We start from the raw sequence: 15432 nt of genomic DNA, 5'->3' as shown, positions 1-15432 counted from the left end.
CTTTCTGGTCTATGTTGCTTTTAGGCTCTCTCTTTGCTTAGGGGACCCCTTTCAATATTTGTTGTAGGGCTGGTTTCGTGTTTGCAAATTCCTTTAGTTTTTGTTTGTCCTGGAAGCTTTTTATCTCTCCTTCAATTTTCAATGACAGCCTAGCTGGATATAGTATTCTTGGCTGCATATTTTTCTCATTTAGTGCTCTGAATATGTCCTGCCAGTCCTTTCTGGCCTGCCAGGTCTCTGTGGATAAGTCTGTTGCCAATCTAATGTTTCTACCATTGTAGGTTACATATCTCTTCTCCCGAGTTGCTTTCAGGATTTTCTCTTTGTCTCTGAGACTTGTAAGTTTTACTATTAGATGTCGGGGTGTTGACCTATTTTTATTGATTTTGAGAGGGGTTCTCTGGGCTTCCTGGATTTTGATGCCTGTTTCCTTCCCCAAATTAGGGAAGTTCTCTGCTATAATTTGCTCCATTATACCTTCTGCCCCTCTCTCTCTTTCTTCTTCTTCTGGGATCCCAATTATTCTAATGTTGTTTCGTCTTATGGTATCGTTTATCTCTCGAATTCTGCCCTCGTGATCCAGTAGTTGTTTATCTCTCTTTTTCTCAGCTTCTTTATTTTCCATCATTTGGTCTTCTATCTCACTGATTCTTTCTTCTGCCTCATTTATCCTAGCAGTTAGCGCCCCCATATTTGATTGCACCTCATTGATAGCCTTTTTGATTTCTACTTGGTTCGATTTTAGTTCTTTTACTTCTCCAGAAAGGGTTTCTCTAATAACTTCCATGTTTTTTTCAAGCCCAGCTAGTATCTTTAAAGTGATGATTCTGAACTCTAGATCTGACATCGTACTAATGTCCGTATTGAGTAGGTCCCTGGCAGTCGGTACTACCTCTTGTTCTTTTTGTTGAGGTGATTTTTTCCGTCTTGTCATTTTGTGCAGAGGAGAATAGATTAATGAGAGAACAAAATGCTAGCAAGGTAACAACGTCCCCAGAAAATATACTCTAAACAAATCAGAAAAGACCTGAAGCAGTGGGAAAAGAAAGGGAAAGAGAGAAAAAAGAAAAAGAAAGAAAAAAAGAAAAAAGAAAAAGATAAAGATAAAAATAAAAGCAGGACAAAACAAAACAAAACAAAAACAGAATGTGATCAAATATGATCAGGCTGGATTATAGATCAGTGCCACACACTAGATTTTGGGTGTATTTTGGTCTGTTAAAAGAAAGTCCCTCCCAAAATTTTAAAGAAAGAAAAACTTATATATGTACAAAAATAAGGGTTGATATGATGAAGGGATGGAATATGACTGTAAAGATGGAAATTATAAAAAATTTTTAAAAAGCATTTGATAAGTTGTTTGAAAAAAGAAAGAATAGGATTAAGAAAAAAAAGAAAGAAAGAAAGAAAAAAGGGAGAGAACGTGATCAGGCAGGGGAGTAGAAAAAAACCATACACTAGAGATTTAGAGTATATTTTGATCTGTTAGAAGAAACTATCTCAAGATTTTAAAGAGAGAACAACTTATATATATATGCCAAAAATACGGGTAACTACTATGAAGGGATAGAATATGACTTTAAAAATGAAAAATAAAAATGTTTTTTTTTTTAAAAAGGGATTGATAAGATGTTGGTTGAAAAAGGGAAAAAGAAAAATTCAAAAAAAAAGAAAAAAGGAAAAAAGAAAAAAAGACAGTTAAAAAAATAATTAACTTTGAAAGACTAAAGAATCATGGTAAAAAAGCCATGAATTCTATGTGCAGTATTCCCCTAGCGCTGGAGTTCTGCCGTTCTCATTGATCGGTAAACTTGGTCTTGGCTGACTGTTCTCGCTGATCTTCTGGGGGAGGGGCCTGTTGCCGTGGTTCCCAAATGTCTTTGCCGGAGGCAGAATTGCCCCGCCCTTGCCGGTCCGGGCTAAGTAATCTGCTCGGGTTTGCTCTCCGGAGCTTTTGTTCCCTGCAAGCTTTCCGTACAGCTTTGGAGGCGGAGAGTGAAAATGGCAGCCTCCCAGTCTCCGCCCCGGCGGAGCCGAGAACTCGGGGTCCCGCTCCTCAGCGAGCCCCCAGAGAAAAGCAGTCAGTCACTCCCGTCTCCCCGGTCTCCGGCCGCACTCCACGCTCACCCGGCCTGTGACCGCGCCTTTCTATCTGGCATCTGACCCCGGGTGGAGTCTCCAAACCCAGCAGATCCCCGCGGTGCACTCCCGCACCTCTCCTCCCGGGGGAGGAAGGTGAGTCTCCCCGGATCTGCCACTTGTTGGGTCCCTGCTGGAGGAGCAGTGGCCCGACTGTGCCGCGGTCACGGTTTATGGCAACCCCGAGCTGAGAGCCCGCGCCTCAGGTCCATCTCTGCAGCCGGCTTCCCTGCTCCGATACCTGGGAGCTCTGCCGCACTCAGGCACCCCCGGTCTTTCTGTGACCCCGAGGGTCCTGAGACCACACTGTCCCGCGAGGGTTCCACCCCCCACTTCGCCACCAGAGTGACGTCCCTCAGCGGAGCAGACTTCTAAAAGTTCCGATTTTGTGCTCCGTGGCTCTATCACTTGCCAGAAGCGGCCAACGGAGGCCCCTCCCCCGCCGTCTATCCTCCCGAATAACGCCTCGGATTCACTTCTCCGCACGTCCTACCTTCCAGAAAGTGGTCGCTTTTCTGTTCAGAGAGTTGTTGCTATTCTTTTCTTCGATCTCCTGTTGAGTTTGTAGGTGTTCAGAATGGTTTGATCCCTATCCAGCTGAATTCCTGAGAGGAGACGAAATCCAGGTCTCCTACTCCTCCGCCATCTTGCTCCGCCCCCTCAAAATTAGACAATCTTGAAGAAATGGATGCATTCCTAGAGACGTATCAACTACCAAAACTGAACCAGGAAGAAATAGAAAACCTGAACAGACCCATAACCAGCAAAGAAATTGAAGCAGGAATCAAAAATCTCAGTAAACAAAAAAAAATCAGTAAACAAGAGCCTAGGGCTAGAGGGCTTCCCAGGGAAATTCTACCACACATTTAAAGAATTAATACCTATTCTTCTGAAGCTGTTTCAAAAAATCAAAATGGAAGGAAAGCTTCCAAACTCTTTTTATGAGTCCAGCATTACCTTGATCCCAAAACCAGACAAAGACCCCACCAAAAAGGAGAATTACAGACCAATATTCCTGATGAACCTGGATGCCAAAATTCTCACCAAAATACTAGCCAAAAAGATCCAACACTACATTAAAAGGATTATTCACCATGACAAAGTGGGATTTATTCCTGGGATTTATTCCTGCAAGGTTGGTTCAACATCTGCAAATCAATGTGATATACTACATAAATAAAAGAAAGGACAAGAACCATATGATCCTCTCAATAGATGCAGAAAAAGCATTTGACAAAGTACAGCATCCTTTCTTGATTAAAACTCTTAACAGTGTAGGGATAGAGGGTACATACTTCAATTTGATAAAAGCCATCTATGAAAAACACACAGCAAACATGATTCTCAAAGGGGAAAAACTGAGAACTTTCCCCTAAGGTCAGGAACATGGCAGGGATGTCCACTATCACCACTGCTGTTCAACATAGTACTAGAACTCCTAGCCTCAGCAATCAGACAACAAAAAGAAATAAAAGGCATCCAAATCAGCAAAGAAGAAGTCAAACTCTCTCACTCTTTGCAGATGACATAATACTTTATGTGGAAAACCCAAGAGACTCCACCCCAAAACTGCTAGAACTCATACAGGAATTCAGTAAAGTGGCAGGATATAAAATCAATGCACAGATATCAGTTGCATTCCTATACACCAACAATGAGACAGAAGAAAGGAGTCCATCCCATTTACAATTGCATGCAAAACCATAAGATACCTAGAAATAAATCTAACCAAAGAGGCAAAGGATCTGTATGCAGAAAACTATAGAATACTCATGAAAGAAATTGAGGAAGACACAAAGAAATGGAAAAATGTTCCATGCTCATGGATTGGAAGAAAAAATATTGTGAAAATGTCTATGCTACCTAGAGCAATCTACACATTTAATGCAATCCCTATCAAAATACCACCAACTTTTTTCACAGAACTGGAACAAATAATCCTAAAATTTGTATGGAACCAGAAAAGACCCTGAATAGCCAAAGTAATGTTGAAAAGAAAAGCCAAGTTGGTGGCATCACAATTCCGGACTTCGAGCTCTATTACAAAGCTATCATCATCAAGACAGTATGGTACTGGCACAAAAGCAGACACATAGATCAATGGAACAGAATAGAGAGCCCAGAAATGGACCCTCAACTCTATGGTCAACTAATCTTTGACAAAGCAGGAAAGAATGTCCAATGGCAAAAAGACAGTCTCTTCAACAAATGGTGTTGGGAAAATTGGACAGCCACATGCAGAAGAATGAAGCTGGACCATTTCCTTACACCACACACAAAAATAGACTCAAAATGGATGAAAGACCTAAATGTGAGACAGGAATCCATCATAATCCTTTAGGAGAACACAGGCAGCAATCTCTTCTACCTCAGCCACAGCAACTTCTTCCTAGAAACATTGTCAAAGGCAAGGGAAGCAAGGGCAAAAATGAACTATTGGGACTTCATCAAGATAAACAGCTTTTGCACAGCAAAGGAAGCAGTCAACAAAACCAAAAGACAACTGACAGAATGGGAGAAGATATTTGCAAATGACATATCAGAAAAAGGGCTAGTATCCAAAATCTATAAAGAACTTATCAGGGCACCTGGGTGGCTCAGTCATTAAATATCTGCCTTCAGCTCAGGTCATGATCAGAATCGACCCCTGCATCGGGCTCCCTGCTCTGCAGGAAGCCTGCTTCTCCCTCTCCCACTCCGCCTGCTTGTGTTCCCTCTCTCGCTGTCTCTCTCTGTCAAAAAATAAATAAAATCTTAAAAAAAAAAAAACTTACCAAACTCAACACCCAAATAACAAATAATCCAATCAAGAAAAGGGCAGAAGACATGAACAGACATTTCTGCAGAGAAGACATACAAATGGCCAACAGACACATGAAAAAATGCTCAACATCACTCGTCATCAGGGAAATACAAATCAAAACCACAATGGGATACCACCTCTCACCAGTTAGAATGGCTAAACTTAACAAGTCAGGAAACAACAGATGTTGGCAAGGATGCGGAGAAAGGGGAACTCTCCTACACTGTTGGTGGGAATGCAAGCTGGTGCAGCCACTCTGGAAAACAGTATGGAGGTTCCTCAAGAAGTTGAAAATAGAGCTACCCTATGACCCAGCAATTGCACTACAGGGTATTTACCCCAAACATACAAATGTAGTGATCCGAAGGGGCACTTGCATCCCAATGTTTATAGCAGCAATGTCCACAATAGCCAAACTATGGAAAGAGCCCAGATGTCCATCAATAGATGAAGAGATAAAGGAGATGTGGCATATATATATATATATGGTGGAATATTATGCAGCCAACAAAAAAATCTTGCCATTTGCAATGACATGGATAGAACTAGAGGGTATTATGCTAAGAGAAATAAGTCAATCAGAGAAAGACAATTATCATATGATCTCACTGATATGAGGAATTTGAGAAATAAGACAGAGGATCATAGGGGAAGGGAGGGAAAAATGAAACAAGACAAAACCAGAGAGGGAGACAAACCATAAGAGACTCTTAATCTCAGGAAGCAAACTGAGGGTTGCTAGAGTGGAGGGGGGTGAGAGGGATGGGGTGGCTGGGTGATGGACATTGGGGAGGGTATGTGCTATGGTGAGCACTGTGAATTGTGTAAGACTGATGAATCACAGACCTGTACCCCTGAAACAAGTAATACATTATATGTTAATTTTTTAAAAATGTTTTAAATGTAAAAAAAAACATTTTATTACTTCCTTCTCTATCTTGTATGCCTTTTATTTCCTTCTCTCATCTTACTATGGCAGACACTTCCAGTGTGATATTGAATAGGAGGGGTAATCAGCGGAGACATCTTTGCCTTTTTCACAGTAGGAATGGATCTAGTTTCTCATTATTAAGTTTTTTGCATAACTTTTGCAGATGCTCCTTTATCAAGGTGAGGAAGTTCCCCTCCATTGCTTATTATCTGAGAGTTTTTATCATGAATAGGTGTGAGATTTTGTCAAATGCTTTTTCTGCATCTATTGATGTGATTATATGCTTTTCCTTTTTTTAACCTTTGGTGTGACAGATTACATTAATTGATTTTTAATGTTGAACCAGACTTGCATAACTGGAATAAATCCCATTTGCCCATGTTATATAATTCTTTTTACACATTGTTGAATTTGAAAGGTCTGCAACTTTACCTGTGATGTCTTTATCTGGTTTTGTTATTAGTGCATCTTTCTCTATTGTTCTTCTGTTTTCAATTCATTGATTTCTGCTGCAATTTTTTTCTTCTAGTTCCTTTAGGTTTGTATTGCTTTTTTTCTCTAGTTTTCTAAGGAGGAAGCTTAGAGCATTGATTTTAGATCTTTCTTCTTTTCTAATATATGCACTTAATACCATACCCTCTAAGCCTTGCTTTCACTGTAGCCCTCAAATTTTGGTAAGCTGTATTTTTTTCATTTGTTCAAGACATTTTTCATTTTCTTTTTGTTCAAAATATTTTTAAATTTCAGTTGAGATTTCTTCCTTGACTAATGTGTTATTTAGAAGTGTTTAAGCTCCAAATCTTTGGGAATTTTTCCAGCCATCTTTCTGTTATTGACTTCTAGCTTAATTACCTTGTATTTTGAAAGCATACTTTGTATGTGTTCTGTGTTTTTTTTTTAAATTTCTTAAGATGTGTTTTATGGCCAAGGATATGGTGTGTCATGGTCAATGTTCCATATGAACTTGAGAAGAATGTGTATTCTGCGGTTGTTGGATGAGATACTCCTTAAATGTCAATTGGAGACACTTGATTGGTGGTGCTGTTTAGTTCAATTATGTACTTACTGATTTTCTGCCTGCTGGATCTCTCAATTACTGAAAGAGGAGTTTTGAATTTTTTTTTTATATTTTATTAATTTATTAGAGAGAGAGAGAGAGAGAGATAGTAAGAGAGAGCACAAGTGGGGAGGAGAGGGAGAAGCAGGCTCCCTGCAGAGCAAGGAGCCCGATGCGGGACTTGATCCCAGGACCCTGGGATCATGACCTGAGCTGAAGGCAGACGCTTAACCGACTGAGCCATCCAGGGTCCCGAGTTTTGAATTTCTAACTATACTAGTGGATTTTTCTATTTATCCTTGCAGTTCCATATTGTTTAAAAAAGACATATTTGTGGCAAAACTATTTTTAAAAAGCACAGGAATGGACACACAGATGCAAACACAGAATCAGGCCAGTGATTATGTGTAAGCAAGTGGGGATGGGGGAAGGAGAGGCATAGAACATTTCTAAGGTATTGGTAACATTCTGATTCTAATCTAGATGATTAGTACACAGATGCTCATCTTAGTATTATTCTTTAAGTGTGTGTGTGTGTCGTATACTCTTTTGTATATATGATACGTTAGTAATAAAATTATTAAATAGTGGTATTTTAAAAGAAACACAAAGAAAACATGCATATATAGAGAATACAGAGCTCCATTTTTTAAAAATACTGTCTTGGATGCCATAAAATACCATCCACATGATTGACTAATCTGGGTTTAGAAAAGGTTATCCTTATAAAAGATACATTTTGTGGTAAAACAAAAAAGCAAAATAGAAGAGATAGTTCTGGGCAGAACTTAAAAGACAGTGGAACATAAAGACAGGGAAGATAGAATGGGCACCCCAAGAGAGAGGAAGAACACACACAGTTCTGGTAGGCAAACAGGAAGAACACACCTGAAATATAATATGGCAAATGAAATTAAATAGGAAAAAATATGGAAATTCCCTGAAAATCATTTGGAATAGCTTGAATTTTTTTCCTGGATATAATTAAGGGACCACTGATGTTTCTAAGCAGAACATGACTTAATGAAATTCAGTTTAAAGGAGATAAATTAAAATATGGCAGATTAAATGCATTTATTTATCTCTGTTCTTTCCCATTATCTCACTAAGATAGTTGCAAGCCTACAAGGAGAAACGATGGGAAGGGAAGCAAGAACAGTAGAAAGCAGAGAGAGAAGTAGTATCTGACATAGAGCATGAAATTGTGTTAATTGAGAGCTTGCAGAGGGGGGTGCCTGGGTGACTCAGGCGTTAAGCATCTGCCTTCAGCTCAGGTCATGATCCCAGGGTCCTGGGACCAAGCCCCACGTCAGGCTCCCTGCTTAGTGGGAAGCCTGCTTCTCCCTCTCCCACTCCCCCTGCTTGTGTTCCCTCTCTCGCTGTGTCTCTCTCTGTCAAATAAATAAATAAAATCTTTAAAAAAAAAAAGAGCTTGCAGAGGTAATTCTAAAGTGATGGGAACCCTCCAGTGTGCCTTCAGTCCTTTCCTCCAGCTCTGCTCCCTGAATGTGGAAACCTAACATATATCCTCCTGGCAAGATAGAAGAGGATTTCTCTTTGCATTAACTGATCAGACCTACTTTAAAAAAACTTAAATTTGGAGTCAGAAGGGGAGAAGCACAATGGAGCACAAGAAGAGAGAGAAGTATCCCTAAGAACTGACCCAAAACTTGTTACAACTTCTCTCTTATATATTAAAGGAAAACCAAAGACTCTCAGAGAATTACAGAAAGCTTCCAACATGAACGTCAGACACCTAAATCAATAAAGAGAACAATGGAACTCAGAGGAATAAAAACATAGCAGGGAGCAAAAGAAAAATCCAAAAAAGCATAAATAACATCTTCACAGAAATAGGAGAAGATATTATATACATAAAAGAAAACTGTGATGTTATAAAATAGGAAAGAAGTAAGAAAAGAATTTTGAGAAGTGTATAATCACAATGAAAAAAAAAAACACTTGAAAACAAAGTAATAGACATGGAAAATTGAAATGCTCAGTATGTCCTGACCGGGCCTTGAGTGTTGGCTCCTTTCTAGGCCTTGTAGATAAACAGTTCTCCATCCAAACAAAAGAGTCGCCAATACCTCATTATAATGTGACTACACATATGTGAGGTTATCATATAGCTAGTGGACAATGTAAAAAATGGTACTGATGATTGTAGAAACTATACTTGAAACTGATGTTATAGAGTCAGCAGTGTGGCTTGCAAAAACAGTAATTGCATTGCGTTTCATGGTGGCATGGTTTAGGGCATAGAGGTTTGGTGACAACCCTACAACTGCCCAACATGGGTCCCCCTGAACTGCCAGGACCACATTCTGAGTGGGCAGAATGCCATCACCCAAGTATGTATACACTGAGGAAAGAGGAAACTCAAGAGACATTTACTGAACATCTACAACCTGATGAGAAACTCTCCTTGGAATTTTTCATAACTTCCGAGATACATGGGAAAATCCTTATTTTCACAAATTCTGTATGTCCACTCAAAAAATAGACCCAGCCCTGTCAAATTTTAGAATACCAAGAGAAAAAGGGAAGATCCTAAAACTTATAGAAAGGTAAACCATTTAAATAACAAGTCAATGTATCATCTGACTTTTCATTAGGAAACTTTAATACAAAAAGACTGGAGAAAATGCCCTGAGATATCTGAAGTCTCTGCCTAGCCAATTTATCCAGCAGGTGTGTAAAATATTTTCAGATATTCAGGGTCTCAAAAATTTATGTTCTTATAACTTTCACAGAGAGGTACTAAAGAATGTGCTTTAGCAAAACAAGAAAGAGAAAAGCTCTGGATCCAGTAAATGGTGGCTTCAACTCAAAGAGTAATGAAGTGAAACAAGTACTAGATTACCTCTGCATTTACCACATGGAAAATATTGTGGAGCACCACATCACCTATTGGAACACTTAGGAAACAACAAATTTTCAAAATGAAATAATTATTAACTCTAGGAGAAATATCATGAATATATATGTATATATGAAAATGTAATTATAGTAAAATAACTGACATACTAGTAAACAATATTTACATAGTAAAACAATGCAAAAACTATAGATTTAGCTAAACTCTGTGATACTGGGAGAAGAGGCGTTGTATGGGTAGTTATATTTTATGAGAAATACATCTTCATCTGTCATATAAGAAGCCAATATATAATGTGTAAAAATTATATATTAAGAGAGAAGCATAAGAATATTTGAGAATTTGGAGACCATTGCAGATGAAATAGCTGTGTCAAGATTGTTTTCCTTTGGGAATAAGAGTGAAGAATGAGGAGAAATGGGGCAAAGGTAGCATTTTAGTGCTATTTGATTTGTTTAACCCAGATTTATGTTGATAAAAGTAAAAAAATTTTTTAAATGATAAATGTCAACAATGTACAAGATGGATGAGAGAAGAGAGAGATACCATTTTATTTTTCTATTTTCTATTTTTTTCTTCTTAGGACCTGGCATATTTTGATACCAATGACAACAGATGATGTGCTAAAGGAGATTAAAGGAAATCAAGTGGCTTTTCAAGATTGCTTTATTGCAGATTTTCTTTTCCTGCTGACCTTTCCTTTGTTGACAATACCTGAGATTCCTGGATTTTTACCAATCTCTTCACCACATGGTAGTCAGTTAATAGCAGCCTGGGCTGATTGTGTTCCTTCATCTGTTGTTGTGGTAGCCGATATGGAGACCTTTCAAACAAATGATTCATTCCGTACTTGGACCAGAATCAGAGTGCCTCCAAACATTTTGACTGAGGATGAAAGACACAGTGTGTCTGATGTAAGCCTATCACGGGATGGAATATTTTTTCTAATAAATGGTATTCTTTACATAAAAAGTTTTACTGGGTTCAAAAGACTGGGAATAAGTGAAAATCTTCCTGATAGTGGAATTATTGGCATTACAACAAGAAAATGGTGTTGGGTCAAATATTTATTAAAGGTTAGTAAAAGATTATGTATATTACACTTACACATTTAGATATATTTACCGTATTATTTAATTCAGTGAAATATGAGACTATACTATACAGCTTTTTTGCAGTTATTTTATTTATGGTTGTAAATAAGTCCATCTTCCTAACCTAACTTTTCAGAGGCCTCGTTATAGAGATACACTTCCAGCAAAAGAAATAAAATACATATTGTGTATTATTATGCAGAGTCATTTAGCCATATTATGAGAGTTTTGTTTTACCTTGACATGGGCAAAAGGTCCAAAAAATTATTTTTCCCGAACAAAGATTCTATGTGCTCTCAAAAATGAATTAACTCCTCTTTTTGACAATATAGCGAATAAGATATCCTAAAGCTATTCCATTACAAAACACCTAAAATGTTGTGTAAAATTTTAAACTTTTGTAAAGCATATAGCTGGACCTGTATGGAAGTAGGGGAAATCCTGAGAGGAATGGGGTAGTCCTAGATCACTAATCTAGAGGCATAAGCCAATTCCAAAATCTTGGCTGCTGTAAGCCCATGTGCTGATCTTAGATATTTAGACCTCTGGTACTCGGACATAAGGCCTTGGGCCTGAGCATCTGATAAGCATTTTTTCATAAAACAAGAACCTTAAAAAATTTCCCCAACATAATTAAATCTATCTCAGCTTTAACTCTTAGAAGGAGAGAAAAGTCTGTCTTCAGAATTTGTGATCAGAATACTCATGAAAGAAATTGAAGAAGACACAAAGAAATGGAAAAACGTTCCATGCTCATGGATTGGAAGAACAAATGTGAAAATGTCTGTGCTACCTAGAGCAATCTACACATTTAATGCAATCCCTATCAAAATACCACCAACTTTTTTCACAGAACTGGAACAAATAATCCTAAAATTTGTATGGAACCAGAAAAGACCCCAAATAGCCAGAGGAATGTTGAAAAGAAAAGCAAAGCTGGTGGCATCACAATTCCAGACTTCAAGCTCTATTACAAAGCTATAATCATCAAGACAGTATGGTACTGGCACAAAAGCAGACACATAGATCAATGGAACAGAATAGAGAGCCCAGAAATGGACCCTCAACTCTATGGTCAACTAATCTTTGACAAAGCAGGAAAGAATGTCCAATGGCAAAAAGACAGTCTCTTCAACAAATGGTGTTGGGAAAATTGGACAGCCACATGCAGAAGAATGAAGCTGGACCATTTCCTTACACCACACACAAAAATAGACTCAAAATGGTTGAAAGACCTAAATGTGAGACAGGAGTACATCAAAATCCTTGAGGAGAACACAGGGAACAATCTCTTCTACCTCAGCCACAGCAACTTCTTCCTAGAAACATTGTCAAAGGCAAGGGAAGCAAGGGCAAAAATGAACTATTGGGACTTCATCAAGATAAACAGCTTTTGCATAGCAAAGGAAGCAGTCAACAAAACCAAAAGACAACCGACAGAATGGGAGAAGATATTTGCAAATGACAGATAAAGAGCTAGTATCCAAAATCTATAAAGAACTTATCAAACTCAACACCCAAAGATAATCCAATCAAGAAATGGGCAGAAGACATGAACAGACATTTCTGCAAAGAAGACATCCAAATGGCTAACAGACACATGAAAAAGTGCTCAACATCACTTGGCATCAGGGAAATACAAATCAAAACCTCAATGAGATACCACCTCACACCAGTCAGAATGGCTAAAACTAACAAGTCAGGAAACGACAGATGTTGGCAAGGATGCAGAGAAAGGGGAACCCTCCTACACTGTTGGTGGGAATGCAAGCTGGTGCAGCTACTCTGGAAAACAGTATGGAAGTTCCTCAAAAAGTTGAAAATAGAGCTACCCTATGACCCAACAATTGCACTACTGGGTATTTACCCCAAACATACAAATGTAGTGATCCGAAGGGGCACCTGCACCCCAATGTTTATAGGAGCAATGTTCACAATAGCCAAACTATGGAAAGAACATAGATATCCATCAACAAATGAATGGGTAAAGAAGATGTGGCATATATATATATATATATATACACACACACAATGAAATATTCTGCATCATCAAAAAAAATCTTGCCATTTGCAATGACATGGATGGAACTAGAGGGTATTATGCTAAATGAAATAAGTCAATCAGAGAAAGACAATTATCATATGATCTCACTGATATGAGGAATTTGAGAAATAAGACAGAGGATCATAGGGGAATGGAGGGGGAAAATGAAACAAGACAAAACCAGAGAGGGAGATAAACCACAAGAGACTCTTAATCTCAGGAAACAAACTGAGGGTTGCTAGAGTGGAGGGGGGTGAGAGGGATGGGGTGGCTGGGTGATGGACATTGGGGAGGGTATGTGCTATGGTGAGCGCTGTGAATTGTGTAAGACTGATGAATCACAGACCTATACCCCTGAAACAAATAATACATTATATGTTAATTTAAAAAAAAAGAATTTGTGATCAGAAACCAACCCACATGGACTTTGGGGCCCAGATTCCCAGGACCTGTGTAGTTCGGAAACCATTAAGGCTAGCACCAAGCAGAAGTAAACACAATAATTTCTGGAGAAATAAACCCTCAAGTCAGGCTTCAAAAATTTCCCACAGATAACATTCTGACAAAATTGAGCTCATAGTAAAAAATGACAAAACACACAAAGAAACAAGATGCCATGGGAGTCAGCGGAAACAATAAAAAGCAGAATCATTCCTGCAAGGACCTCAGGTATTGGAGTTGGCAAAATATAAAATATCCTTAATAGATTTAAATAAGTGGAAAACATAGGGAAAAAGGAATCTACCAAATGGCAAGACAATTAGTAAAACTAAAAGCAAGAAAGTCATTACTATAAAATTTAGAATAGTGGTTATCCTGGAAAGGAAAAACAATAGTGACTGGGAGAGAGCATGGGTGGCATTTGGGAGTTCTGATGATATTCTGTTTCTAAATCTCTAAGGTCATTACACAGACTTCTGCTTTGTCACAAATCTTCCAGCCATGTATTTTTCTATTCAGTCCATTTTCTGTCCATTTTCTGTATGTGAATTGTATTTCAAAAATTTTAATATGTAAAAATAAATGTTAAAATATTACATTTTATGTAATAAGCTTAGGTAAAACTAATGAAAATTGAAATGTAAAATTCAATGGACAGCTTAAATTAAAGATTGGATCCAACAAAGATAACTAATGCATTGGAAATTAGATAAGAAGAAATTAAACAAGATAAGTCTGAGAGAAAAAGAAATGGAAAACAAGAAAAAAAGAATAAGGGAGAGAAAAGAGAGAATGGAAAAGAGAAGATCCAACATATATCTAATCAGCATTCCAAAATGAAAGACCAGAGAGATGGGAAATAACTGAGAATTTTTCAGACTTAAAGATATCAATCCTCAGTCCAGAAATAGTAATAAATGCCAATTGATATGGTAAAAAATAAAACCCACTTAGAACAAAATAATCAAATTGCATGGTCACAAATTGCATGTTAGTCAAAGACTAATGAGATATTAAAATTATCCAGACAGAAAAGACAAATTACAAGCAAGGCAATAAAATAATTAAGACCAGTGGAAGCCAGAAGATAGTAAAATACTCAAGTAACTGAAATAAAATTATAGTCAACCTAAAATTATATACATTCAATGAAACAGTCCTCAAGAACAAGAATGCTTAAAACTATTTTAAAGAATCAAAACCAGATATTTTAGAATATAAATAGAATAATTGCATTGAAAACTTATTAGATGTGCTCAATAGCAAAATGGAGATGATATTACAGAGGAAACAGTCAATAAAACTGAAGTTACATCAATAGAAATTTTCCAATCTAAACAATAGAAAAAATTGTCAAAATTGAACCAAGTCTGGGGCACCTGGAGAGTGCAGTTGGTCAAGCATCCAACTCTGGTTTCAGCTCAAGTCTGATCTCAGGGTCATGAGATTCAGCCCCATGTCAGGCTCTCTGCTCAGCACAGCATCTGCTTGAGACTCTTTCTCCCTCTCCCTCTACCCCCATGCTCTCTCTCTCCCTCTCCTTCTCTTTCTCTCTAAAAAATAAATGAATAAATCTTTAAAAAACATTAAACCAAGTCTTAGAGACCTGTGGGATGATACCAAAAGGTCTAGCATTCATGTCACTGAAGTCTCAAGAAGGAGAGGAGAAAGAGTATCATGTAGAAAAAATATTAGAATAATTAATGGTTAGAAACTTCCCATATTTGGAAAAGATATAAACTTATGGGGTCATGAAACTCAGCAAACTCCAAACAAGATGATTGCAAAGAAATTCATAAACTACTGAAAACCAAAGGGGGAAAAAACTGGAAAGCACCCAGAGAAAAATGACACATCATATATAAAGAACAATGATTCAAGTGACGGCAGATTTCTCATCAGTAGCCATAGATGACAAAAGGCAATGAAGTAATATTAAATACTGAAAGAAAAGAAATATTAACCTAGAGTTCTATTTCTAGACAAAAATGTCTTTCAGGAATTAAGGAGAAAAATAAAGATATTTTTAGATGAAAGAAAAC

At 37.7% G+C, this 15432-nt stretch overlaps 1 protein-coding gene across 1 annotated transcript in view; it reads left to right on the top strand.

Moving 5' to 3' along the window:
- Positions 1-15432, top strand: part of CATSPERE (catsper channel auxiliary subunit epsilon) — a 205728-nt gene that overhangs the window by 123972 nt on the left and 66324 nt on the right. The window contains exon 10 of the mRNA XM_078076866.1: positions 10395-10887. Coding sequence (XP_077932992.1) covers positions 10395-10887 — 493 coding nt within the window. The remainder of the gene's footprint in view (positions 1-10394; positions 10888-15432) is intronic.

This window comes from Halichoerus grypus, chromosome 7, assembly GCF_964656455.1.
Source record: "Halichoerus grypus chromosome 7, mHalGry1.hap1.1, whole genome shotgun sequence".
In the NCBI taxonomy this organism is placed as follows: Eukaryota; Metazoa; Chordata; class Mammalia; order Carnivora; family Phocidae; genus Halichoerus; species Halichoerus grypus.
The sequence above is the reverse complement of the archived record's forward strand: the minus strand, read 5'-3'. Positions and strand labels throughout refer to the sequence as shown.